This window comes from Herpailurus yagouaroundi, unplaced genomic scaffold (genome assembly GCF_014898765.1).
Source record: "Herpailurus yagouaroundi ecotype Mexico unplaced genomic scaffold, PumYag 166, whole genome shotgun sequence".
NCBI classification, from domain to species: domain Eukaryota; kingdom Metazoa; phylum Chordata; class Mammalia; order Carnivora; family Felidae; genus Herpailurus; species Herpailurus yagouaroundi.
The window spans coordinates 33,474,921-33,500,302 of NW_024412407.1; the positions used below are offsets into that span (position 1 = coordinate 33,474,921).

The 25,382-nt window shown below is 37.4% G+C and overlaps 1 protein-coding gene across 6 annotated transcripts in view; it reads left to right on the plus strand.

The window, feature by feature from the left end:
• GUCY2C (guanylate cyclase 2C) overlaps positions 1–25,382 on the plus strand; it is a 146,707-nt gene that overhangs the window by 95,480 nt on the left and 25,845 nt on the right. For all 6 annotated transcript variants that reach the window (XM_040488846.1, XM_040488845.1, XM_040488849.1 and 3 more), the window contains 7 exons: positions 6,666–6,751; positions 9,197–9,308; positions 15,728–15,809; positions 19,139–19,244; positions 22,108–22,170; positions 22,972–23,043; positions 23,510–23,614. In XM_040488846.1, coding sequence (XP_040344780.1) covers positions 6,666–6,751; positions 9,197–9,308; positions 15,728–15,809; positions 19,139–19,244; positions 22,108–22,170; positions 22,972–23,043; positions 23,510–23,614 — 626 coding nt within the window. The remainder of the gene's footprint in view (positions 1–6,665; positions 6,752–9,196; positions 9,309–15,727; positions 15,810–19,138; positions 19,245–22,107; positions 22,171–22,971; positions 23,044–23,509; positions 23,615–25,382) is intronic.

The following is a 25,382-nucleotide window of genomic DNA, read 5'->3' on the forward strand; positions in this document are numbered from 1 at the left end:
TTGTATTTATAACAGGCTCATCACAGGGCATTTTGGGCAGTGATGTCCCGAAAATGCTTAGAGACTAGGAAGAAGAGAAATCTCTGCCATTTGATTTTGGTCTTCCATATCTCCTTTCTATCATTTAGGGATCTAGGACCCTGTGTCACCACTCAAACTACCATAACCTCTCATAACAACACCATCCCAAAGCTCCCAACACATGTTCCTGAGTGTGAAGTAGCATCTTATTGTAATTTTGATTTACATTTCCCTAATGATTAGCAATATCAAGCACCTTTTCATGTGCTTATTGGCCTTATCGGCCATTTGTATATGTTCTTTAGAAAATGTGTCTTCAGTCCTTTGCCCCTTTTTGAATTGAATTGTTTGGGTTTTTTGTCTGGATATTAATAGCTAATCAGATATATGATTTGCAAATATTTTCTCCTATTTTGTGAGTTGCCCTTTTACTCTGTTGATAATGTATATGTTTGCATATGTTCTTTAGAAATTGTCTCTTCAGTTTTTTGCTCCTTTTTGAATTGTTTTTTTTTGTCTAGCTATTAATAGTGAATCAGATATATGATTTGCAAATATTTTCTCCTATGTTGTGAGTTGCCTTTTTACTCTGTTGATAATGTCTTCATGCACAAAGTTTTTAAATCTTCATGAAGTCCAGTGTGCCTAATTTTTCATTGGTTGCCTTTGCCTTTAGTATCATATCTAAGAAATCACTGCCAAATCTAATGTCATGAAACTTTTGCTCTGTGTTTTCTTCTAAGTTTTATAGTTGTAGGCCTTACATTTAAGTCAGGATGGATTTTGAGCTATGTGGATATCTAATTTTCCCAGCACCATTTGCTGAAAAGACTCTCCCCCCCCCCCCCCCATTGAATGGTCTTGTCACCCTTAGTGAAAATTATTTGACCATATATGTAAGGGTTTATTTCTGAACATCCTATTCCATTCCATTTGTGTATACATCCGAGTCTATGCCTATACCATACTATTTTGATTACTGTAGCTTTGTAGTAAGTTTTGACATTAAGAAGTGAGTCCTTCAGCTTTGTTCTTCTTTTTCAATTGTTTTGGCTATTTAGCATCTCTTGAAATTCCATATGAATTTTAAGATGGCTTTTCTTATTTCTGCAAAAAAAATTATTGAGATTTTGACAGGGATTGCATTAAATTTATAGGCTGCTTTGGGTAATACCGATTTCTTAATGATATTAATTCTTATATTACATAAATATGGGAAGTTTCCATTTATTTATATCTAATTTCTTGCAGAAATGTTTTGGAGGTTTTTTTTGTACAAGTCTTTCACCTTGGTTAAGTCAATTCTTAAGTATTTTATTCTTTTTGATACTATCATAAATGGAATTATATTCTTTTTTATTGAAATATAGTTGACACACAATGTTACCTTAGTTTCAGCCATATAACATGGTGATTCCACAAGTCTATACTTTATGCTATGCTTGCCACAAGTATGCCTACCATCTGTTACCATACAACGCTATTACAGTACCAATGACCATATTCTCTATACCTTTGACTATACATTGACTACATTTCCTGTATCATTTTTCGGTATGACCTGTTCATTCCATAAATGGAAGCCTGTAACTGCCACTGGAATTGTATTCTTAATATCCTTTTCTGAATGTTCATTGTTACTGTATAAAAATGCAACTGAGTTTTGACTGTTGACTTTTTATCCTGCTACTTTGATCTTTTATTAGTTTTAACAGTTTTTTGTGGAACATTGAAAATTTTCAACATATAAGGTCTTATCATCTGTGATTAGAGATAACTTCACTTCTTCCTTTCCAATTTGGATACTTATATTTCTTTCTTTCTTGCCTAAGTGCTCTGGCTAGGTATTCTAGTACTACGTTTAATAAAAGTGGCAAGAATGGGAATCCTTGCTTTGTTCCTGATCTTACAGGAAAAGCTTTCAGTCTGTCACCATCAAGTATGATGTGGTTATGGGTTTTTCATAGATGGATTTTATTATGTTGAGATAGTTTCCTTCTATTCCTAGTTTGTTATGTTTTATCATGAAAAAGTATTTAATTTTGTAAAATGCTTTCTTTTCATCAGATTGATAAGGTCATGCATTTTTTCCTTCATTCTGTTATTTGTGGTATATTATCAATATAATATATCAACTTTCTCAACTTTTATATGTTGAGCTATCCTTGCATTCAAGGAATAAATCTTACTTGGTCCTGGTGTATATTTCTTTTAATATGCTGCTGAATTCTGTTTGCCAGTATTTTGTTGAGGACTTTTATATCAGTGTTTATTAGGAATATTGATATAGTTTTCTTTTCTTAGTGTCATTTTCTGGCTTTGATATCAGATATCTGGCCATATAGAATGAGTTAGGGAATGTTTCCTCCTCTTCAGGTTTTTTTTTTAAGTTTGAATTTGAGAAGTATTGGTGTTAATTATTCTTTAAATGTTTGTAGAATTGATCAATAAAGCAATTAGATCCAGATTTTTTTTTTCTGTTTGGTCAGGAGATTTTTGATTACTGATTCAATCTCTTTACTACTTATAGATCTATTCGAATTTTCTATTTCTTCATGGTTTAGTCATGGTAAGTTTTATGTTTCTAGAAATTTGTCCATTTAATCTAAGACATCCAATTTGTTGCTATAGAATTGCTTATAATATTTTTTTTGTAGAATTGATAAGGTCCCCAACTTTCATGTTTTATTTTTGTAATTTGAGTCATTTTCTTATCTACTTAGCTAAAAGTTTGTCAATTTTGTTGCTATTTTTGAAGAACCAACTTTTAGTTTCATTGACTTTTTTCTGTTGTTTTTCTCTTCTGTATTTCATTTACCTCTGCTTTAATCTTTATAATTTCCTTCCTTCTGCTAGCTTTGGGTTAAGTTTGTTCTTCTTTTTCTGGTTTCTTAAGTTGTAAAGTTAGATTTTTGATTTGCATGTGTTTTTGTTTTTTAGCATAAACATTTACATCTTTAAATCCCCCCCCCCACCTTAGCACTGCTCTTGCTGTGTCCCATAGCTTTGGTATTTTATGTTTTCATTTGTATTTGTCTTTAGGTTTTCAAATTTTTCTTTGTGATTTCTTCTTTGATCCATTAATTGTTTAAGAGAGTGATTTTTTTGTGTCCACAAATTGGTGAATTTTTCAGCTTTCCTTCTATTATTGAATTCCGACTTTATGGTCAGAGAAGATATTTTGTAAAATATCTATCGCTTTAAATCTATTCAGACTTAATCGTGGCCTAACATATGGTCTATCCTGGAAAATGCCCTATGTGCATTTAAGAATAATGTGTATTCTATTGTCGGGTAGACAATGTGTATTATATTGTTCTGTGTTTGTCTGTTGGATCTAGTTGATGTATTTGTTCAAGTCTTCTATTTCCTAACTTCTTTTGTCTTCTTATTCTATCCATCATTGAAAGTGGAATATTGAGGGGCACCTGGGTGGCTCAGTCAGTTAAGCGTCTGACTTTTGATTTCACTTCAGGTCATGATCTCACAGTTTGTGTGTCCAAGCCCTACACTGGGCTCTGTGATGACAGTGCAGAGCCTGCTTGGGATTCTCTTTCTCCCTCTATCTCTGCCCCTCCCTCCCTCTCTCTCAAAATAAACAAATTTTAAAAGAAGTAGAGTATTGAAATTTTCAACTATTATTGTAGAACTGTCCATTTCTTTGTTCAATTCTGCCAATTTTTGCTTCATGTATTTTGGTAGTCTGTTATTGAGTGCATAGATGTTTATAATTGTTATATCTTCTTGCTGTATTGAAACCTTTATTAATATACACTATCCTTTTTCTCTTATAAACTTTTTTAATTTAAAGTCTATTTTGTCTGATATTAGTATATCTACCGCCACTCTCTTTCAGTTACTATTTGCATAGAATATCCTTTTCCATTGTTTCTCTTTCAACCTATTTATGTTTTTGGATCTAAAATGAATCTCTTATAGATATCATATAGAATCATTTTTTTTTTAAATACAGTCTTCAAATCTCTATCTTTGATTCTCCAATCAAAATAAAATCTATTTGATATTTAAAGTAATTACTGAGGAGCGCCTGGGTGGCGCAGTCGGTTAAGCGTCCGACTTCAGCCAGGTCACAATCTCGCGGTCCGTGAGTTCGAGCCCCGCGTCGGGCTCTGGGCTGATGGCTCAGAGCCTGGAGCCTGTTTCCGATTCTGTGTCTCCCTCTCTCTCTGCCCCTCCCCCGTTCATGCTCTGTCTTTCTCTGTCCCAAAAATAAATAAACGTTGAAAAAAAAAATTAAAAAAAATAAATAAATAAAGTAATTACTGAGAGGAAGAGATTTGTTTTTTTGTTTCTCATTTTTTTTTTTGTTTCTCATTTTCTGCATTATTTTCTTCTTCTGTGTTTAGTTGATTTATTCTGTAGTGAAATGTTTGAATTCCTGTCTTATTATTTATATTCTTTAACTATTTCCTTTGTGGTTGCCATAGGTATTATGGTTAACACTCTAAGATTATTACATTCTAATTTGACTTTATACCAGTTTAACTTCAATCAAATTTAAAAAAAACTCTACAGTTTTAGGAGTACCTGGGTGGCTCAGTCAGCTAAGCATCTAACTCTTGATTTTGGCTTGGGTCATGATCTGACAGTTTGTAGGGTCGAGCCCCACATCGGGCTCTGTGCTGACAGCACAGAGCCTGCTTGGAATTCTCTCTCTCCCTCTCCCTCTGCCCCTCTCCAGCTTGAGTGCTCTCTCTCTCTCTCTCTCTCAAAATAAATACTTAAAGTTTGAAAAAAAAAACCTATAGCTTTAATACTTCCATCCCCACCTTTTTCAGACATTGATGTTGCAAAATTATATCTTTATACATGTGTGTCCAAAAATATAAACTGTGGATATTTTAAGCATTAGTGTCCTAAATTATGTCAAAAACAAAATGTAGCGTTACAAACCAGTTATAATAATGCTAGTTTTGGGACTAATTTTTAAAAACACATTCATCCCTTAAATCATGTAGAAAATAAAAAGTGGAATTACACACCATTGTTATAATAATGCTACATGTTATAATTGCCCATGCACTTGCGTTTATTGAGATCTTTATTTCTTCATATGGCTTTGAGTTATTGTACAGTGTCCTTTCATTTCAACCTATGGGACTCCCTTTAGCATTTCTTGCAGATCAAGTTCTAGTGGTTACAAACTCTTTTGTTTATCTCAGGATGTCTTACTTTCACCCTCACTTTTGACAGACAGATTCATTGGATAAAGGATTCTTGGATGAAAGGTTTTCTTTTGGCATTTTGATCAGCCCACTACCTTCTGGCCTTCAAAGCATCTAATGAGAAGTCTGCTAAAAACCTTATTGAGTATCTCTTGGATGTGATAAATCACTTCTCTCTTGCTGCTTTCAAAATTCTCTGTCTTTGGCTTTTGTCAGTTTGATTAGAATGTGTGTCAGTGTGGATCTCTTTGAATTCATCCTATTGGAGTTTATTGAGCTTCTTGGATATTTATATTCATGTATTGCATCAAATTTGGGAAGTTTTTGGCTATTATTTCTTCAGATATTCTCTCTACCCCTTTGTCTCTCTTCTTCTTCTTCTGGCACTTCCACAATGCATATGGTGGTCTGTTTGATGGTGTTGCACAGGTCCCTTAGGCTCTGTTCATTTCAATTTTTTTTTTCTGTTCTGTAGACTTAATAATTTTCATTGTCCTATCTTCAAGTTCACCGATTCTTTCTTCTACCTGCTCAGATCTGCATTTGAATTTCCTTAGTGAATTTTTCATTTCAGTGATTGTAGTTTTCAGTTTGGGGATTCGCTTTTGGTTTCCTTTTTAGGTTTTCCTTCTCTTTATTGCTATTTCCGTTTTGTTCATACATTATTCTCCTGGCTTTATGTATCTCTTCCTTAAATTCTTTGAACATCTTTAAGACAGGTGTTTTAAAGCATTTGTCTATTAAATCCACCATCAGGTCTTTTTCAGAGATAGTTTCTGCTGGCTTATTTATTTTTTCTTTTGATTTGGACCACACTTTTCAGTTTCCTACTATGCCTTGTGATATTTTTGTTGAAAACTGGACATGTGAAGTTAATAATGTGATAATCCAGGAAATCACATGGTATATGAGAAATTTTCACTACTTTAGTAAATATTCTTAGCAAAAGCTTTTCACTAATAATTAGAAGGATTTATTGGCTGATTATATTTTATTTCATCCTAAATGCAATGAAAAAAAATTCCCTTCTAACTAAATACTAATTAGCATCTCTCTCAAAAATATCCATCAGAGAGGGGTGCCTGGGTGTCTCAGTCGGTTAAGCATCCAACTCTTGATTTCAGCTCAGGTCATGATCTCATGGTTTTTGAGTTCATGCACCACATTGGGCTCTGTGCTGACAGCATGGAGCCTGCCTGGGATTCTCTCTCTCTGCCCCTCCTCTGCTCATACTTTCTTTCTCTCTCCCCCCCCCCCCCACCTCGCCTCTCTCTCTCTCAAATCAATAAACATTAAAATAAATATCCATCAGAGATCTCAGGGCTAGGAGCCAATGGAGATTCCTTCTGATTAGCTCATTAAGACAATCTTTCAGTAAAATAGGGCAATTTGAACCTATTTCATACCTTCTGTCAAAAAGTCAAAAATAACCTCTAACTTTTTCTGATTTTACCCTAGGGCATGCGGGTCCTGTGACTTTGGACAACTGTGGGGATATTGACAACACTATGATGCTTCTGTATACCTCCGTGGATACCAACAAAGTATGTCTGACTTCTTATCAGGAATTTGGGGTGAAGTGACTAGGTGAGGAAGGATAACTACAAGGCAAGTGATAGAAAAGGAATTAGAGAAGTCGTGTTTAAAAATCTGCAAGTTATTTTTTTCAAATTCACAATTATGCCCTACTTGAGACTGTATTCTTTAAGCATTTTGGCCCATAGACCTTATTTAGAATATCCATACTCTATTGACTCTATATAAGATACTTAGCCAGAATATATTGATATAAATACCAGACTGTTGATGGGATACCAATTATAGGATGACACTTCTGTCCTAAGAATTGTTTATTCATTTCCACAGCTAAAAATTTCAATGAAACATTCCCTGTTCTCTCCATCTGAACTCATAAAAATCATTAATTGTGCAATATTTCTGGCACAAGCCATCCTATAATGTCATGTTTTTATTCACATTATATGTATCTTTTCTCCTCACCTACATGTAGGTTCTTTATTTTTTAAAGTTTATTTGTTTTGAGAGAGCGCAGAGAGCAAAGCAGAGCAGAGAGAGAGCAGAGAGATTCATAGAAAGAATCTCAAACAGGCTCCACCCTGTCAGCACAGCATAGGGCTCAGTCTCACAAACCATGAGATCATGACCTGAGCCAAAATGAAGAGTCAGAAGTTTAACCAACTGAGCCACCCAGGCAACCCCATGTAGGTTCTTTAAAGAAAGGGAATGGGTCTTACTTTTCCATGTTTCCAGTGCTTGCTTAGCTTCTTATCTGGAATATAATTAGTGGCTGATCAGCATTTAATTTAAAATCAAAACACCTATCTGTATGTCACCCAAAATTGTGCCCATCGCAAACTATGAAGGCCACTGTTCTAGCCAACCAAATGGCCAGTAGAAAGTATTTTTCTTTAAGACATTGTGTCCTCACATAACTAGGAATCTAAGACAAAGAGTTATTCATTTTTTATGTAATTTTACAATGTGATCATTATGACATCTTTAAGTCATACATTTGGCATATATGTTGACCCCCCCCCCTTGTAAAAGATATCTGTAATGGGAAATATGGAAAGCTAGAGAAAAGATGTCCAGATTGAGAAAGTTAAACCAGAAATTTAAGGGCGGCATTTCAGAAAACTACTCCATAGTTTACAGTTACTATATAAACCTTTAATATAATGCTATATTTCACGTACATTTCATGGGAGTACCTTTAGAAAAGTGTCACCAATGCTCCAGTTATTATAGTAACTACAAAGATAACTATACTCCCCTCTAAGTTATTTGCACCTAATGATTCCTTTGGAGAGAAGCAAATACATGACCATCCTACATCATCCTCATAACTGCTCTTCAATATAAAAAATGTTCTGTACACTTACTCTCTCTGAAGGAAAATCTAGCTGAATTTTTCAATAAAGGTAAATCTAGTTGAATTTTCCAATAATCTAGTGCCAGCAGTTGTGCTGTATAATATGTATATACAGGCAACCAGGGATTAATTCTCAAAACACAGGGATATAGATAAGCTATTCTGTATCCAGAGAAAGCCTCAATAGAAAGTCAATGTACTGTACCCGAATGTTAGGATATTTACTATCCTCAATATATGCAATTATAGATCATACTTTCAAGTTAAAAGTATATTTCTACTGCTCATGCTCTGTCTCTCTCTCTGTCAAAAATAAGTAAACATTAAAAAAAATTAAAAGTATATTTCTAAAGATGTAAAACTTTTGTCCAGAAAGTTTTGAAGGAATGGTGTTGAATTTAGAAAGATGGTCATTTTTCAGACGTCTTTTACAAAACCGACTCAATATATGCAGCAATATTGTAAGGATATATTAATATATCCCATTGGTGGATTGCTTGAAAAAGAAACCTTTTCTTTTAGAAGCCTAATTAGTATCATGTACAAGACAGCATATTAGAGCAAAAGGATAGAAGATATTTGAAAAGTATGTAATTGATAGAATTTAAATGTAGCATTATTTCAGAGCCCCTTGACCTATATCAAAATAGATAATGGATTTTACCTGTGGTGCATTTTCTCCATATATTGTTTTCAAAGCAACCTAATATTGTGGAAAACATTAGTGCTTCACTTGTCATGTGACTTAGAGTTAACCATTAATTTCTTTTGGTCTCTCTTTTAACATTCATAAAATGAGAGGCTTGAACTAGTTCTCTAAAGACGCCAAGATTCTATATTGGGTAGGAGTTACTCATACAATGTATGATCATAAAGAAACAAAATAATTGACCCACATGGAGCTTAAAGCTACTTTCATGCTGTGAACCAATAAGTGGATGCTACCTAGCTAGCTCCTGGCTGCAAAACATTACCTTGTTTCATTGAGAAGTGTTACTATGAAATTCAAATGTCATTGGGTAGGACAGTCTCATCAGAAGTCCTTCTAAAATGTCTTTTTCTGTTCATCCTTCTTCTTTTTCATGCCCTGGCACAGTACAATGTTCTATTGACCTATGACACCCATGTAAATAGGACTACTCCAAAGGAAGAAACCCCCACATTCATCTGGAAGAACCACAAACTTCCTAATGATATCCCAGGCGAGGGTAAGATATCCTTTGGTGAATTTTCTTTCCCTGAAATGGCTTTTCTGGTAAGGTAAGCACATTCTATGGTTTATACAATTAGCCTGCTTTTATTTTTTTGTTTATTTTGTTTGTTGTCTGAATTAGATTTGCCAGGCTTGTAAAATGTGAACTTCCCTTCCCAATGAATGATATTATAGTTCTAATTAAATGCTGAAGCTATCCCTATTCTAATTTAGCTATACCTCTCTTTAATATGTGTCCTACCTAATCACTGACAAAAATTAACCTATAGAAAATTAGTTGCAACAATTGGCAAAGTGAACACAAAGACATATATTCTTAATGCCACTTACTCCGTTTTACTGCAATAAACTCAAAGTATACATATTTCAGCCAAGAAACACATGATGCCAGCAGCTGTCAGTCATCAGTGAGCATGGCTTCAAAAGTCTCCCCCCATTTCCTCACAGGATATATACTTGGGTTATAATGATGATTACCCTTCTACTTAAGATGAGATCCTATAATATCATGGAAAGCCCTAACATGACTATAACTTCACCCGTGCAACTTCCGATGTGACCATATAACATTGGCCATCACTGTATAGGGTCAGCTAAGTATCTCCTGGGCAACAAAGTCTCAGGACAGTCTGGCTTAGCCAAGGATTACTACAATAAATAGTAAGTAATTTCACATTACTTATCTATTTTTAGGGAAAAAAAGTTTAAATTTGGACAAATATTTATGCCCAAGATGCAAAAAAAAAAAAAAGTGGAAACAACGTTAATAAAATAATTTAGAAAAAAGTGATACATTCATAAATGGTACATCATAAACCAGTTAAAATATTTACAAAGAATTTTAAATGACATGGGAAAACTCACAAGGTAAATTAACAGGAAAGTGAACAAATTTTTATTTAATAAGATTCTATTCTTTGTAAAACTATGTTAGAAATAGACTGTAAAGAAATATGCTAAAATGTTAACAGTGATAGCTTCTGAATAGTAGGACCCTAGGAGAATTTTTTGGGGGCCATTTTATGTTTTTCTTAATTTTCCAATTTTTTCCATGACTCTGTATTAATTTACCATTTTTAAATACTAAAAAATAAACTATAAATATTTGTCTCCCAGCCCTGTTCTAATAACCAGAAACTGAGGTCAATAGGACTTAAAGAGAAAAGTTGTGTTTTGATGCACTTGCTTGTGTTAAAGTCCTTGCTATATTTTTAGTCCTCTTGTGTTCCATGAGTCATATATGGTTAAAAATGATCCCTGTGTTTTTATTCAGTAGCCATATGCAGTTGACTAAAGCAAAGAAGGACATGGGAAGTGGGGATCCCATTCTTCTAAACAATAAACAATCCCGAACTGACTTCAGATTTACTGCTATCGTTGCTCTTTTTTTAAAGTTTTTATTTTGATTCCAGTTAATATACGGTGTTATATTAGTTTCAGGTGTGCAGTATAGTAATTCCACACTTCCAACATCACCCTGTGCTCATCATGACAAGTGCTCTCCTTAATCCCCAACACCTAGTTCACCCATCCCCCAGTCTCTCCCCTCTGGTAACCATCAGATTGTTCTCTATAAGTAAGAGTCTCTCTCTCTCTCTCTTTCTTTCTTTCTCTCTCTCTCTCTCTCTCTCTCTCATTTTTTCCCTTTGCTTTTTCATTTTGTTTCTTAAATTCTACATATGTGTGAAAGCATATGACATTTGTTTTTCTCTAACTTATTTCATTTAGCATGATACTCTCCAGCCTCATTCATGTTATCGAAATGGCAAGATTTCATTCTTTTTGATGGCTAAATATTCCTTTGTAAAATACCACTTCTTTATCCATTCATCAATTGATGGACACTTGGGCTGCTTTCATATCTTGGCTCTTATAAATAATGCTGCAATAAACATAGGGCTGCATGTATCCCTTTGAATTAGTATTCTTATATTTTGGGGGGTAAACACCCAGTAAAGTGATTGCTGGATCATAAAGTAGTTCTATTTTTAACTTTTTGAGGAACCTCCATACTGTTTGCATTCCCACCAACAGTGCATCAGTGTTCCTTTTTCTCCACATCCTCACCAACATTTGTTCTTTCTTGTGTTCTTGACTTTAGTTATTCTGACAGGTGTGAAGTGATATCTTATTATAGTTTTGATTTGCATTTCCCTGATGATAAGTAACGATGAGCATCTTTTCATGTGTCTGTTGGCCATCTGGATGTCTTCTTTGGAGAAATATCTGTTTGTGTCTTCTGTCCAGTTTTAATTGGATTGATTGTTTTTTGGGTGTTTTATAAGTTCTTTATATATTTTGGATACTCACCCCCCATTCTGTAGGGTTGCCTTTTAGTTTTGTCGATTGTTTTCTTCACTGTGCAGAAGCTTTTTATTTTCATATAGTCCCAATAGATTATTTTTGCTTTTGTTTCCCTTGCCTCAGGAGATATATCTAGAAAGAAGTTGCTATGAGTGATGTCAAAGAAGTTACTGCTTGAGTTCTCTTCTAGGATTATTGTGGTTTCAGGTCTCACATTTAGGTCTTTAATCCTAATAATAATAAGATAATAAGATAATTTAATAATATTAAAATAATAAGATTATTTTAATCCAAAATAATAAGATAAGATACCTAGGAATAAACTTAACCAAAGAGGTGAAAGATCTGTACTCTGAAAATTCTAAAATACTGATGAAAAAATTCAAGATGACACAAAGAAATGGAAAGACATTTCATGCTCATGGATTAGAAGAACAAATACTGTTAAAATGTCTTTACTACCCAAAGCAGTCTATACATTTAATGCAGTCGCTGTCAAAATACCAACAGCTTTTTTTACAGAGGTAGACCAAACAATGTTAAAATTTGTGTCGAAGCAGAAAAGACCCCCTATACCCAAAGCAATCTTGAAAAAGAAAAACAACACTATCATTGCTTTTTAAAGTTATTTCTTTTCATGAGCAAGCTTTTTAAAATTATCTCTAGAACCATCTGCAAGCTTCCTAGGTTTAACCACACTTAACTTTTAAAATGTATCTCTTTTCTCACGGGATTTCTGCAACTCTTTATTTCTTTCCTTTGTAACTTTTTGAGTTACAACTATTTTTTCTTTTTCCTTAACTATAGCCTGTGGTAACAATGTCAGCTTGTATTTTTAATATATTTCTTTAAGAGTTTTGGGGTATTTGGGTTATTCAATAGAAGGATCTGTGCTTTATAAAATGCTCAACTTCTCAAAAAGTAATTTTTGAGAGAACTCTCATTATTAACCTAAGAGACATCACATTAAATATTCATATTACAGGGACATTGTATCATCCTGGGCAACTTCACTTCATCTTCATTTAGCCAGAAAATTCAGTTAGCCAGAACTTTTCATTACTCAACTGTTACTACATTTAACTTCAAACTTTATAAATAAAGTAATTCAATCTTTCAAATAGTAAACAAGATTTCATCTGGTCTTTTATCTGGGTACACAACTGCCAACTAAGTGTCAGAATGTTTCAACTGAGATAACACTATCACTATGGTTTCATTCATTCTACAAAGATTTACTTAATGCCAGGGAATGTTCTAAACCATCATCTGCCTCCTGGGTTACAGTAACATCCACCTGACTTCCTGCTTCAGTCCTGCTTCCTGCCCACCTCTAGTCTAACCAACAGTGCCACCAGAATGAAAGCATGGATCCAGTCATATTGTTGCATTATTGCTAACACTCAATTGGCAGCTCTACCTTACGCATAGAATAAAGTCTAAATGACTTATTACAGCACAAAATGTCCATTTATCTTCTTACTTCTCCAGACTTATCTTTCTTTCATCTTGCCTGAAATCCCTTCCCTACTCCCTCAACTTCCTCCTATTTCCTTAAAAAAATGGTGGGAGGTGGTCTTGCAACCTCGTGCCCCTGTGTCTTCAGTGATGCTACTCGCTCTGATTAAAATGTATCACTCCTCCATACAACTGGTAAACATCCACTCATCTTCAACATTTAATTTGAATTTCATCTTTTCTAAGCTTTTTCTTAGCGTCCCATTGATCTTTCCCAAATCCCACCAGACTTCTAGTATAGAATTTATATCACACTTATTGGTTTACACATCTTTTTAAACCATATACTGTGTGAGTGTAGGGTCTATTCTTTAGTCATATCTGCTTGCCCAACTTAGTGCCTTAGAAGAGATGAAGGGAGGGAGGAAGGAAGGAAGGAATGGGAGGAAGGGAGGGAGAGAGGGAGGGAGGGAAGGAAGGAAGGAAGGAAGGAAGGAAGGAAGGAAGGAAGGAAGGAACAATATGAGATAACTATAAATTCATTTCTACTCAGCACTAATCCACCCTGTGTTAATTTCAGTCAATTTACTTCTCCAAGTGTTAGTTTCTTCCTCCTTCAAATCAGGACATCTGTTAACTAACTCTAAGATTCTTTCTTACTATCATATGACTGTGGGCTTATAAAATCATTCTACCTTCACTGTAAATGGAATTAAATACAATGTGATAACCACAGCAGCAGAAGCTTGACCTTTGAACTAATATAATACTGTGACTTGACTAACTTAAGCAAAACTGAAAAGTATGTTGAATTAACAACTGCTATAGTTAAATAGTATATAGTATATTTAAATAAGGTGCAGTGAGATGTTCATACTGTAGGGGGCATATAGGAATTGAGATGGGCAGTGACCCAGCGGAAGCTCCCCCTAGTCCCTCCAATTCATGTTCTAGTCTAGGGGGATGTGTAATCTTAGTAGACTGATGAGTAGAATCATTGATGAGTAGAATTGTATTTCTTGTATTGACTTCGTTTTTTGTGTGGAATTGGAGAGTGATGGCAATGGCAGTGGTGGCTAGGTGACGAAAGTGATGATCACAGTAATAAGCAGAATTCACACAGTCAAACATGCCCATACTGCAACTCCAAATCCAGAGTACTAATCAGTTTCTTCCCTGATGAGAACAGAAATCCAGCGCTCAAATTTTCACTGTTGTAGGTTTTCCCTTAGCAGAAAACAAGATAACAAGCAGAAGCAACATCCTACATTAGCAGCAAAGCATAAATTCAACACCATCCCTTATAAAAAGCACAGAGGAAATTTTAGTGACGAAAAATTCATGCATGTGATTTTTAAACCCAATAGTAGAAATATTCATAGTGGAAAGTGAGTGTGCCTGGTCCCGTTGCTGTCAACTTTGGTCTCTCAATCACGTCTGACTTTAGTTTGTTACATATTTCTAAGTAATATGCATATCTTTCTTGATTTACAAATATTTGAGGTTATCTGTTTATTTCTTGTACTGATGAAAGATTTAGTTCATCTTCACCAGCCCTACTTTTTTCTAACCTTTTCTCAATATAGCTATATATTTTTTGTCAATTCATTTATTGGATGCCTTTGTAGTTTTAATTAATACACATACGTTTCTAGTATTATTCTATCAACTATATAAAAAACTTCTTGCTTCCCAACTAGTGACCCTATCCTTCCTTCTACCTCCTTCTTATCTCCCAGAGTCTCCTGTATTTCTCTTTAATTTTTCATAGTTGATAATATCTGTTTTTGTACCTCTATGAAGCCCTCTGCCATTTACCTACAATTTGATTCTAAAAGTTGAAAATTAGTAAACATTTTCATCATATTTATATAAAGCTAAATAGCACTCTGTCTATTGGTTAGAATCCATTCCATTTCCCCTTCTTGAACTGAATCCATTGTGGCATATATGAACCATGACTTTCTTGCACAGTTTTACTATTGCTGCTGTCCTTCTCAATAAAGCCTTGTTCCTTTGTAGATTCGGATTCTGCTTCAATGCTTCCTTGGGTTAGATCCACATTTTCCTGGGTTTCACTTACCCTTCTGTGAGTCTCTTAAATCCCTCCATCCTTACAGCTCCACCTACAACTAGTGTTCTAATAAATAAAGTCACTTACATTCTTCAGTGACTTCCCTCAATGACCTGGTAGTGCTTGGGAAGGACCAGCAGGCAACACTGTCTCTTGGTATTCTACAGTGACTGACTTTTCTTCTGATTTGTGCTTGTTCTCTTTCTCTATGAGTCCTCCTTAGGTATATGAGTTCCAAGGATATTAGGTGGGCTTCCTACCAAAATTATCTCTGCACTGAAAACTATTTTATGTTCTTGTAACATTTGGTGATTCCCATAAGAAGTACAGTGAGCAGATTATAAGGATAGCTGGAATTAAACCACTTCCCCTGGCACATTCCAGATAATTTTCTTCAGAGACCACAGATACAGGACCCGAACTACCAATGAAGACATTAATAAAGATCAATATTTTTTTTAAAGTTTCTCCTTTCCCTTTCCTCAAATCAGATTATACAACTAGAGTCTTTGAAATGTTTTTATTCGCTCTTCAAAGATCCTTACTAATGCATTTTTTCACTGTCTTTTCTGCCACAGGCCCTCAAGCCCTGTTGATCGCGGTCTTCACCCTTACAGGAGCTGTGGTTCTGCTCCTTCTCATCGCTCTTCTGGTGCTGAGGTACCTGTCACCCTCTTTGTCTCACTGTGCTCACCATCCAGAGAGGGAGGGAGCGGGAGAGGGAGAAGTCTGATGCCATCAATGATAATGTACATTCACAAGAAGGTTTCTAGACAGATCGAAGATCATGAAGGCATTCTGCATCAAAGACCACATCACGGGCAGAATGGTACTGAATAGATCACTTCCAGCTTGGTGTCAGAGGGACCTGAACTCCTATCTAGCTCAGTTCTGTGACTTACTAGTCGTGTGATTTTGAGTGCATTATGATGTGTTACTTAGCTTCGGTATCCTCATCTGACCTGTGGTGAGAACTTGAAATGAGGTGTGTATGGTGACAACCATATAATGGGCACTCTATAGGTAGAGACAGCTATTCTGCTGTTTATTGGCATTTTGTGGGAAATTTCAAAGTCTCTATATATTCAGTCTGGAAGAGTCCTTTGAAATCATCTACCTCCTCCTGTTTTCGCATGGGGAAAGGGACCCAGAAAACCTAATGGCTCATCTTTAATCATACACCGGGTAGTGTGTAGGGCCAAGACTAGCAGTCAGGCCCTACCTGACCATCAGTTCCATGGTTGTTCTACTCAATTTGGACATATGGATTGCCCCGCATAGTGACAGAGGCATAATGTATACTCAGAAATATTTTTGAACATGTAAATGAATGAGTGAATATCACACTACCTCTTAATCTGTGTATGTTAAACACACAAAACTTTCCATCATATTATATTGTCAGAATCACCCCCATTTCCCAACTGAACCAGATAACAATTTTTCTCTGTGTATCACACGTGTTGATCTGTGTGTCACTATACTTTCTCATGAGAGCATCCAAACTGTTCCATATCAGTTAAAGTTTTCTCCAGGAAAGGAAGTAGATTTCTCTGTTCAGTCTGAAGGCAGAATTGGACTCCTGTAACTGCATTACCCCAAATTTGAGATGTATATACACATACACAGTGTATTGCGGTCATTTAGTTGAAGGTAACCAGAAACCACAATTTGAGGATAATAAATCCAGTCAATAGCAAGGTCACAATGTGGCAGTTGTCCTTCAGAAACCAAGTCCAAATGATTGTCAGCTTAAGATAGGGGTAAATCACAAGGTAAGAGACAATAATGTGCAGAAAAAGGCATTTTCCATTTTCTTTAAACACAGGAGGCAGAGATAGGGTTTCCCACTGGCCAGAGCAGTGATGTGTCCAAATGAGATCTGGTAGACAGATGTTATTCACATAGTTCTCCATTACAGCTGCCTATACAAGAAAAGTAGTGAATGATTTATGGCATCCTCTGATTCAATATGGATGACAGTTGGCTCTCTTGGGTCCCAAGAGTCTTTGGGAATGCAGAGATGAGAGCCTTCAAGGCTATAAGACTACTTTGCCTCCAGGTCTTAGGATCATAATCATTGGTCAGTAATATACTATTTTATATGTACTTAATAGAGGAATACTCAGAAAAGCATAGGAAGAAAATAATCATTTCTGCTGAGGGGACATTAATAAGGGCACACGGATGAGGTTAAGAAGGTGAGTAGAAGTTTGTCAAATGACCACAAGCAAAGACAAACTCAAGGACAAATAGCTCAATGGAAAAAATTCAGATTCTAGAATCAGACACAGCAAGCAATGGAACTTGGAATACAATAGAGGTGATATTACAAGTCAATTGGGAAATGATACTGGCACAGTAGGCTTGCAACATGGAAAAAATGAAATTAAAATCCTAAAAAAAAATGAAATTAAAATCCTACCTGAAACTATACACAAATATAGAGCTCATTCCATATGGATTATAAATGGAATAAAGACCTGAATGTGAAACTCAAACTTCAAAACTTAGAAGAAATTAATAGAAAATGACTTTGTGATCTCAACTAGGAAAATATTTCTCAGTTAAGTTACAGAAGAAAAAAATGAATGTGGCCATAATGAAAACTAAACTTTCTATACAACAAAGTTAAAATAAGCAATAAACTAGTGTTTGAAAAGACATTGAACCTCTCTAGTAATCAAAAAAATGGGGATTCCTGGGTGGCTCAGTCAGTTAAGTGTCCGACTCTTGATTTCAGCTCACATCATGATCTCATGGTTTGTGAGTCTGAGCCCCACATCAGGCTCTATGCTGACAACACAGAGCCTGCTTGGGATTCTCTCTCTCCCTGTCTCTCTGTGCCTCCCCTGATTACATGTGTGCATGTGCTCTCTCTCTCTCAAATTAAATAAACACCTTTTTTTCTAAAAAGAAAAGCTTATATTTTGAAAAAATGAAGCACAAAGCAACAATTAAATACCATTTCACATACATCATAATGGTAAAAAAAAAAATAGTTTAATAATACCAAATGTTAAGAATATGGAGGAAACAGGAATTCTAATGATGGGTGGGTCAGCTGGTGTAACCACTTTGGGAAATAATTTGTCAATATCTACAAAAAGTTGTGTTTCCTATAACCCAAGAATTCTGCTTTATCTATTCTGTCTGGGAGAAACACTTTAAAAAGGTGACATTTTGAATGTTGAAATGCGTGTTACATTTTCTCTATGCTTTTCTATTTTCTTTACACACTTATTTTTTTAAAAAAAATTTTTTTCAACGTTTTTATTTATTTTTGGGACAGAGAGAGACAGAGCATGAACGGGCGAGGGGCAGAGAGAGAGGGAGACACAGAATCGGAAACAGGCTCCAGGCTCTGAGCCATCAGCCCAGAGCCCGACGCGGGGCTCGAACTCACGGACCGCGAGATCGTGACCTGGCTGAAGTCGGACGCTTAACCGACTGCGCCACCCAGGCGCCCCTACACACTTATTTTTTAAAGGCACAAATGCATAAGAGGAACTGGCTTGTTTAGGAATCTGGTATATTCTCTGGTGGCTTAAAAATTACCATTTTTGCTTTTCAAGCTTAATTTGTTTTTGTTTTTTCCTTACTGTTTCCATATCATCAGTTCAGATTCTTCATTATAGTGAAGAGCTGCCTTAGGGAAGGACCTGAGGAGAGGGGAGAGGTGGGGAGGGAAGGGGAGAGAAGGGAAGGGGAGATGGGGAAGGGAAGATGGGGAAGGGGCAATGGGGAAGGGAAGGGAAGGGAAGGGAAGGGAAGGGAAGGGAAGGGAGAAACACATCAGAAATCCTTATAGCTCCACTAATAGCCAGAATTCACCACTCTAAAGAATATGGAGTCACACCATGGGGCTAACCTGTCTCACTGCATATCTACCTGAGAATATCAGTGTTCTAAATTTCTCTTCGTGTTCAGAAGCTAAATGGCATGAATGTTAATAAAAAACCTATTGACTGGTTCTATTCCTTTCACAGAAAATATAAGAAAGAATATGAACTTCGTCAGAAAAAATGGTCCCACATTCCTCCTGAAAATATCTTTCCTCTGGAGACCAATGAGACCAACCATGTTAGCCTGAAGGTATGAAAGCTAGAGCTAGTGCAACTTGCCAGATATTTGACAAGACTGGTAGTGTGGTAAGAAATGGGCCAAGCAGGGATCATTTGTTGGAGAGTCTAGAACTTAGACATTTTCTAATTCTCAGCTTCCCATGTTTTCACTGATCCTCCATTGCCCTAACATAGACGTCAGGATAGAGAATTTGAGTTCCACTTAACCTTGGCTACTACTCTTCCCATCCTAAGGATGGATGGCTTATCTTGCTCATTGCTGAAGAATGAGGCCTCTGCTGATATTTGCCTGCCTTCTCCCTCAGCCAGGAAACATCACAGCAGCCAGTAATAATGCCTCCCCTTGAGTGCTGTCAATGCTGGATCCATATTATCTCATCTGCAGGGTTTCTGACAAGGAACTCAAGACTTAAACTTTATCATAACTTTGCTGATGAGGGAACTGAACGATGTGGGGTTAGGAAACAGGTGCAGGAACACACACAGCTAATGAGCAGGATTACTGCCAATAAGAGCTGACGCTGAGCCCTTCTCCTGTGCCAGATGCATTGACCCGTTTCATCTTCGCCCGAGTCCTGTGAGGTTAACAGGTTAACTTCAGGAACATGGCCACAGTTTGAACCTAGTCTATCTTACTGTGAAGGCTGAGATCCTAAAACCTATCTTTGACCGTATTTTTATCAGAGTTTTTATACCAAAGCATACTAAGAGAAGAGGGAGACCCAGAACCTCCACGTGAAGAGATGAGTGGGGTCCCTCAGCCTTGGGCCGGGTCAGGTTTGTCCTTGGAGCCACCCTACCAGCTCTTGTCACTCCACCCAGCTCCTGCATGTTGTCTCCGAGAGCTAGGACCCCCTCACACTATACGAGGACTAGGTCTCCCTTGCCTCCAGTAATGCTCCTTCTCTGAACATCCTTCCTGTTGCATTCAGAAGCTCACACATAAAACTTCTATTTGCAAAGACCACTCTGTCACAGGCAAGTGTCAGGATAAAATCCACCTTGCAGTAATTCACAGAAAGGTAGAGACAATCATAAGACTATTGGGCTTCCCAAGAGAGAATTTTTGGACCTAAATGACTAATTGGCAGGACCCCCGGAGGGGAGAGGAGACCTCTAGAAGGAGCGAGTACTCCTCTGCTTCTTATGACACCAGCACAGGCTGCCACGTGGCCCACCTCTGCACACATCCAGCCATGCCTCCACTCCTCACAAGCCTCCCCCACTGTCTCAAACCTCACGTTTCATGTTTGTTCTTTTTGACGAAGCCTAAAATATCGTGTCTCTGTCTTCTTGAGGTGTAAGTATTCCTAGAAATATAACCCATCCATCCCTCATCAGACATTACAGAATTTTTTATGTGTTAATTCAATCAGATTAGCCCACTCATCTGGCTAAGGAGTATGTCTTTGGGACAATAAGTCTTTGGGACAGAATAGAGGTGATTCAGGGCATGCGGAGTCAGAGTCACTCTGAATTTCAGGAAGGCTGGGGAGCAGGCAGCCAGGAACTGGCTGTAAGGAGAGGTCTTCCAGTGCTGTGAGTCATGTGGAGCAGGGAGAAAGCCCCAGGTGGTCAGCCAAAGTCAGCAAGAGGGGAAAATGCCACACCACCACACAGGCAGTGGTTCAAATCCTGTATATGCACTGAAGACAGAGATAAGGAAACAAGACCAAGGGACGGGATGAGAAAGAGCACATTCCTGTACTTAAACAGAAAGGAAGAGAAAACCAAAGTAGCCAGACAAAAAGAGAAATCCGGAAAGTCAAAGGGATGAGTAACAGATGAAAAAAAAAAAAGATGAAGATGATGATAATTCATTTGAGGATAAAACACTTAAGCCTGTAAAACAATTTCACAAACTTTATTGCATTTGATACCCAGTGTCCCTGTCAGTTAGGATTTCCCAGATAAGTTACTAAGGTTCAAATAGTTTAAGTGACCTAATCAAGGGCTCAGTAAAAAGAATATGACACAAGACAGCAAGCTCACATACTGCTGTCTGTCCGTATGTGACACTTAGTGCCATTTAACCCTTATGTAGCTCATTTGTAAAATGAGAAGAGGAAGAGAAGACAACTGACATTTATTAATCTGCATTGTGCCAGGAATCATGCTTGGAATTTGATGTACTTTATTTCACTCACACTTCAAAAGGTTCTATGAGATAGGTTGTAACCAATATTATAATACATCACAGGTTTTTATGCAAACCAAATTGAAAGAGGCAATAGTTTTCAATCTTTTTTCTGCCCTTGGACCAGAAGTCTGGCAGATCAAGAGCCATATCTAGCCTGTAGGGGTGTGTGTGTGTGTGTGTGTGTGTGTGTGTGTTTCATTTAATATTTAACATCTTTTCAAATTAATTGCCAAATACAAAAATTTTGGAATGGGACAGGAGAATCCACATTACCAGCTTCTTTTGACAAATCAGATGATCTGGCAACTCTAGGCTGAACCCAGAGCTGCCCTCCTTAGACCCCCGGCCCAGTGTCCTCACTTGCATTGCTAACTGGGCCTGAGGCACGAGTTTCCAACTCAAGTGCACAACACACTTCCCTAAGAGCACCTGTCTATAGCTACAGGCCAAGATTCCCAGTAGAATGGGCCAGAAGAGAAAGAAGCAAAGGAAATCCCTGGCTGCAGTAGGCCACAAGCAGGGAGGTAAAGGGTGGAGGACCCAGAGTTAAGCTTGAGAGGCAGGTCCCTGGAAAGAAGACCCTGTTGGAGAGTGAATGTGAGTAGTGACAGGGAGCCTGCCCAGCATGCTGTGAACCAATAGATAGGGCCCACCTGGTAGAGTCACTCTGCCTTTGGCAGCAGATGGGACAAGATACGAAGCTTCTATAATAATTAGCCTTTTCTTGTGCCAGATCGATGATGACAAGAGACGAGACACAATTCAGAGACTCCGACAGTGCAAATACGACAAGAAGGTGACTAGTCTCCTCTGCTTCTCTGAACTCTCAATAGGCTATGTTCCAAGCCTGCTACCCAACATTCCCCTGGCCTCTGATGGTAGCAGTGCAATGGTGGGGGCTGGCCTGAGGGGCTCTTCTTGGAGCTTATCACAGGGATGGGCAGGACTCTGCTTCAAGGGTACCAAACTCACAATGGTGGGAAAATTGAAAGACAGATAGAATTTTTAAGAGGTGGTAGAGTGTAAAGAAGGAAAAGAAAAAAATAGAAGAGTTCAGAGCAGTCCAAACTACCCTAGTGTCTACTTTGGCACATTGCAGTGGGAATACAACAGTCCCATGTGGGACTTCTGTATCTTCTTTCCTCCCTTCCTCCCTCCCTTTTCATTTAGTTATTCTTTTTTTTTTTTTTTTCAACGTTTATTTATTTTTGGGACAGAGAGAGACAGAGCATGAACGGGCGAGGGGCAGAGAGAGAGGGAGACACAGAATCGGAAACAGGCTCCAGGCTCTGAGCCATCAGCCCAGAGCCCGATGCGGGGCTCGAACTCACGGACCGTGAGATCGTGACCTGGTTGAAGTCGGACGCTTAACTGACTGCGCCACCCAGGCGCCCCTCATTTAGTTATTCTTAAAGAAACATTCAAACCTGAGCCTAAGGCAGGCACTGGGAACCTAAGATATAAATATCAATAAAATAGTCACTGCTCCCAAGAGCTTACAGTATGCTGGGAAGATAGACCCACAGCAAATTATTATAATATGCATATCGGTGGTCATGCTACAACATTATCTCCTTAATTCAATTGATTTTTGTAGCGAGTGATTCTAAAGGATCTGAAGCACAATGATGGCAATTTCACTGAGAAACAGAAGATAGAATTGAACAAGGTATGTGTCTCCAACTTGAAATCCTTAAGTGAGAAATAGCTCACTCCATCTTGCCCAAGCACCAAAGTCTCCAGTGGTGCAAGATCTTATTGGGGATGGTGACAAATAAGCCCTCAGACCAAGAAATGGGTGACTATACTCCTCTTGGTTGAAAATTCTACCAGCAGAAGTGGAAGAATGGTGTTTGATGGTGTAAAACATATTAGAAATCTATTAGCATGTCCTGGAAAATGGCCCTGATAGGATTTGAGCATAGTCAAAGGTTCATATTCCAGTCTCCTCGCTGATAAAAGCAAAACTGTTGAGTGCGATGTAGCATCAGTAAGAAATGTACTGACATTCAAATGTATCAAGAACAATACATCTTCCCAAAGACCTAAAACATGACATGTTTTATTAGCATATTAATTGTACTGTGGTGCTCCGTCCTGCCTGACTTGCTTTGTAAATAAACATGTTATCTTAGTTGCTTCAGATGGACTATTACAACCTAACCAAGTTCTACGGCACCGTGAAGCTTGATACCATGATCTTTGGGGTGATCGAATACTGCGAGAGAGGATCCCTCCGGGTAAGGAGCCACGATCATTTCCAATTTCCTAACTGGTCACCATATGGGAAAAAAAGATTTCATAGAAATTTTAAATGTTTACCCATGAAACAACATCAGAGAATTATTACGTCCATATGCTTACTAACTAGATCACTTAGATTTTGTCAACCAAACTTAACTACAATTTTACAAAAAAAAAAAACCAAAAAACAAAAATAGTCAAGAGCGTAGACTTGAAAAAACAGAGAACAGATGTGGAAAAGTGAGTGATAACTTCTAAATTCACTTTATTTTACTTGCACACTTCTTTCTGTGTTAAGAGAAAAATGGGGGGGCACCCAGTGGCTCAGTCAGTTGAGCATCCGACTCTTGATTTCGGCTCAGGTCATGATCTCACAGTTCGTGAGCTCGAGCCCCATGTCAGGCTCTGCGCTGACAGCATGGAGTCTTCTTAGCATTCTCTCTCTCTCTCTCTCTCTCTCTCTCTCTCTCTCTCTCTCTGTCTCTCTCTCTCTCCCTCACTCTCCCTCTCTCTCCTTTGCTCTGCCCTTCTGCCCCTCACACACACTCTCCCTCTCTTTCTCAAAATAAATAAACATTAGAAGAAAAATGGATAGTCATTATGATAGCACCAAATAAGCATTAGAGACTTGTCCCTAGTCCTGGTTCTGCTACATTCTAAATTCCTGCCCTTCTCTCCCTTGGGAGAGACTGAGACTGGCCCAGGTGTTGCCAGATGTGGCCAGGCATTCTGGCTGAGCAAGTCCAGCAGGAAGAGAAAGTAAGATAGGGATGAGTTCTTAGGAAGAACCTAGCATCAAGCTAGGAATATCAAATCACTGGGTTATCCAGAAGGGCAGGCATACACAGAACCATTAAGTACAAGAAACAAAGTGAGGTTTCAAGCAGAAACAGGACTAGAAATGGGAAATGGGCAGGAGCAGAAAGGAGTCCAGGGCAACTGCTTCAAAGAGTATTGAAATATTTGCACCTCACCTTGTGCACTGTCTGGGCATATGTTATGAGAGCTTTCGGTCCTTGAAATGCCTTTGGGTAGGATGATCATATAATTTATCACGATATTTTGAGAAGGAAAGGGGTACTGTAACAATTAGGTCAGAATAGCAGATATAGAAAGCAATTGGATCCAATTAAAGAGGATGTGTGGTCACTCTGCCTTTGGGCTACTTTCAGACCCAGTATTTCTTAATCACCTCCATATCCTCCCTATAACAAAGCCAAACTACCAATTTGGGTGCAGTAGCAACTTCAAAAATCTAAATATTCATAATACAATAAAATTTTAAAATAATAAAAATTTTAAATTAAGCACTTAGATTTTTTTTTCAATAGCCTTCAATTAAAAGAATAGTAGCTTTCAAAACGTACGGCATAGGGGCACCTGGGTGGCTCAATTGGTTGAGCGTCTGACTTCAGCCCAGGTCATGATCTCGTGGTCCTTGGGTTCGAGCCCCACATCGGGCTCTGTGCTGACAGCTCAGAGCCCGGAGCCTGTTTCAGATTCTGTGTCTCCCTCTCTCTCTGACCCTCCCCTGTTCATGCTCTGTCTCTCTCTGTCTCAAAAATAAATAAACATTAAAAAAAATTTTTTTAAAACAAAATGTACAGCATAAACTCAAATCTATCCTCCAGGGGAAAAAAAATGATAGCCCTAAGTGCCATTTTCTCTTAAAAAACAAATAATTTAAGTATTCAATGCCAAAATTTAAAAGAATAACTATGGCCTAAGGAAAGGAAATTTATAAAATTAATTATTTTTTTTTTT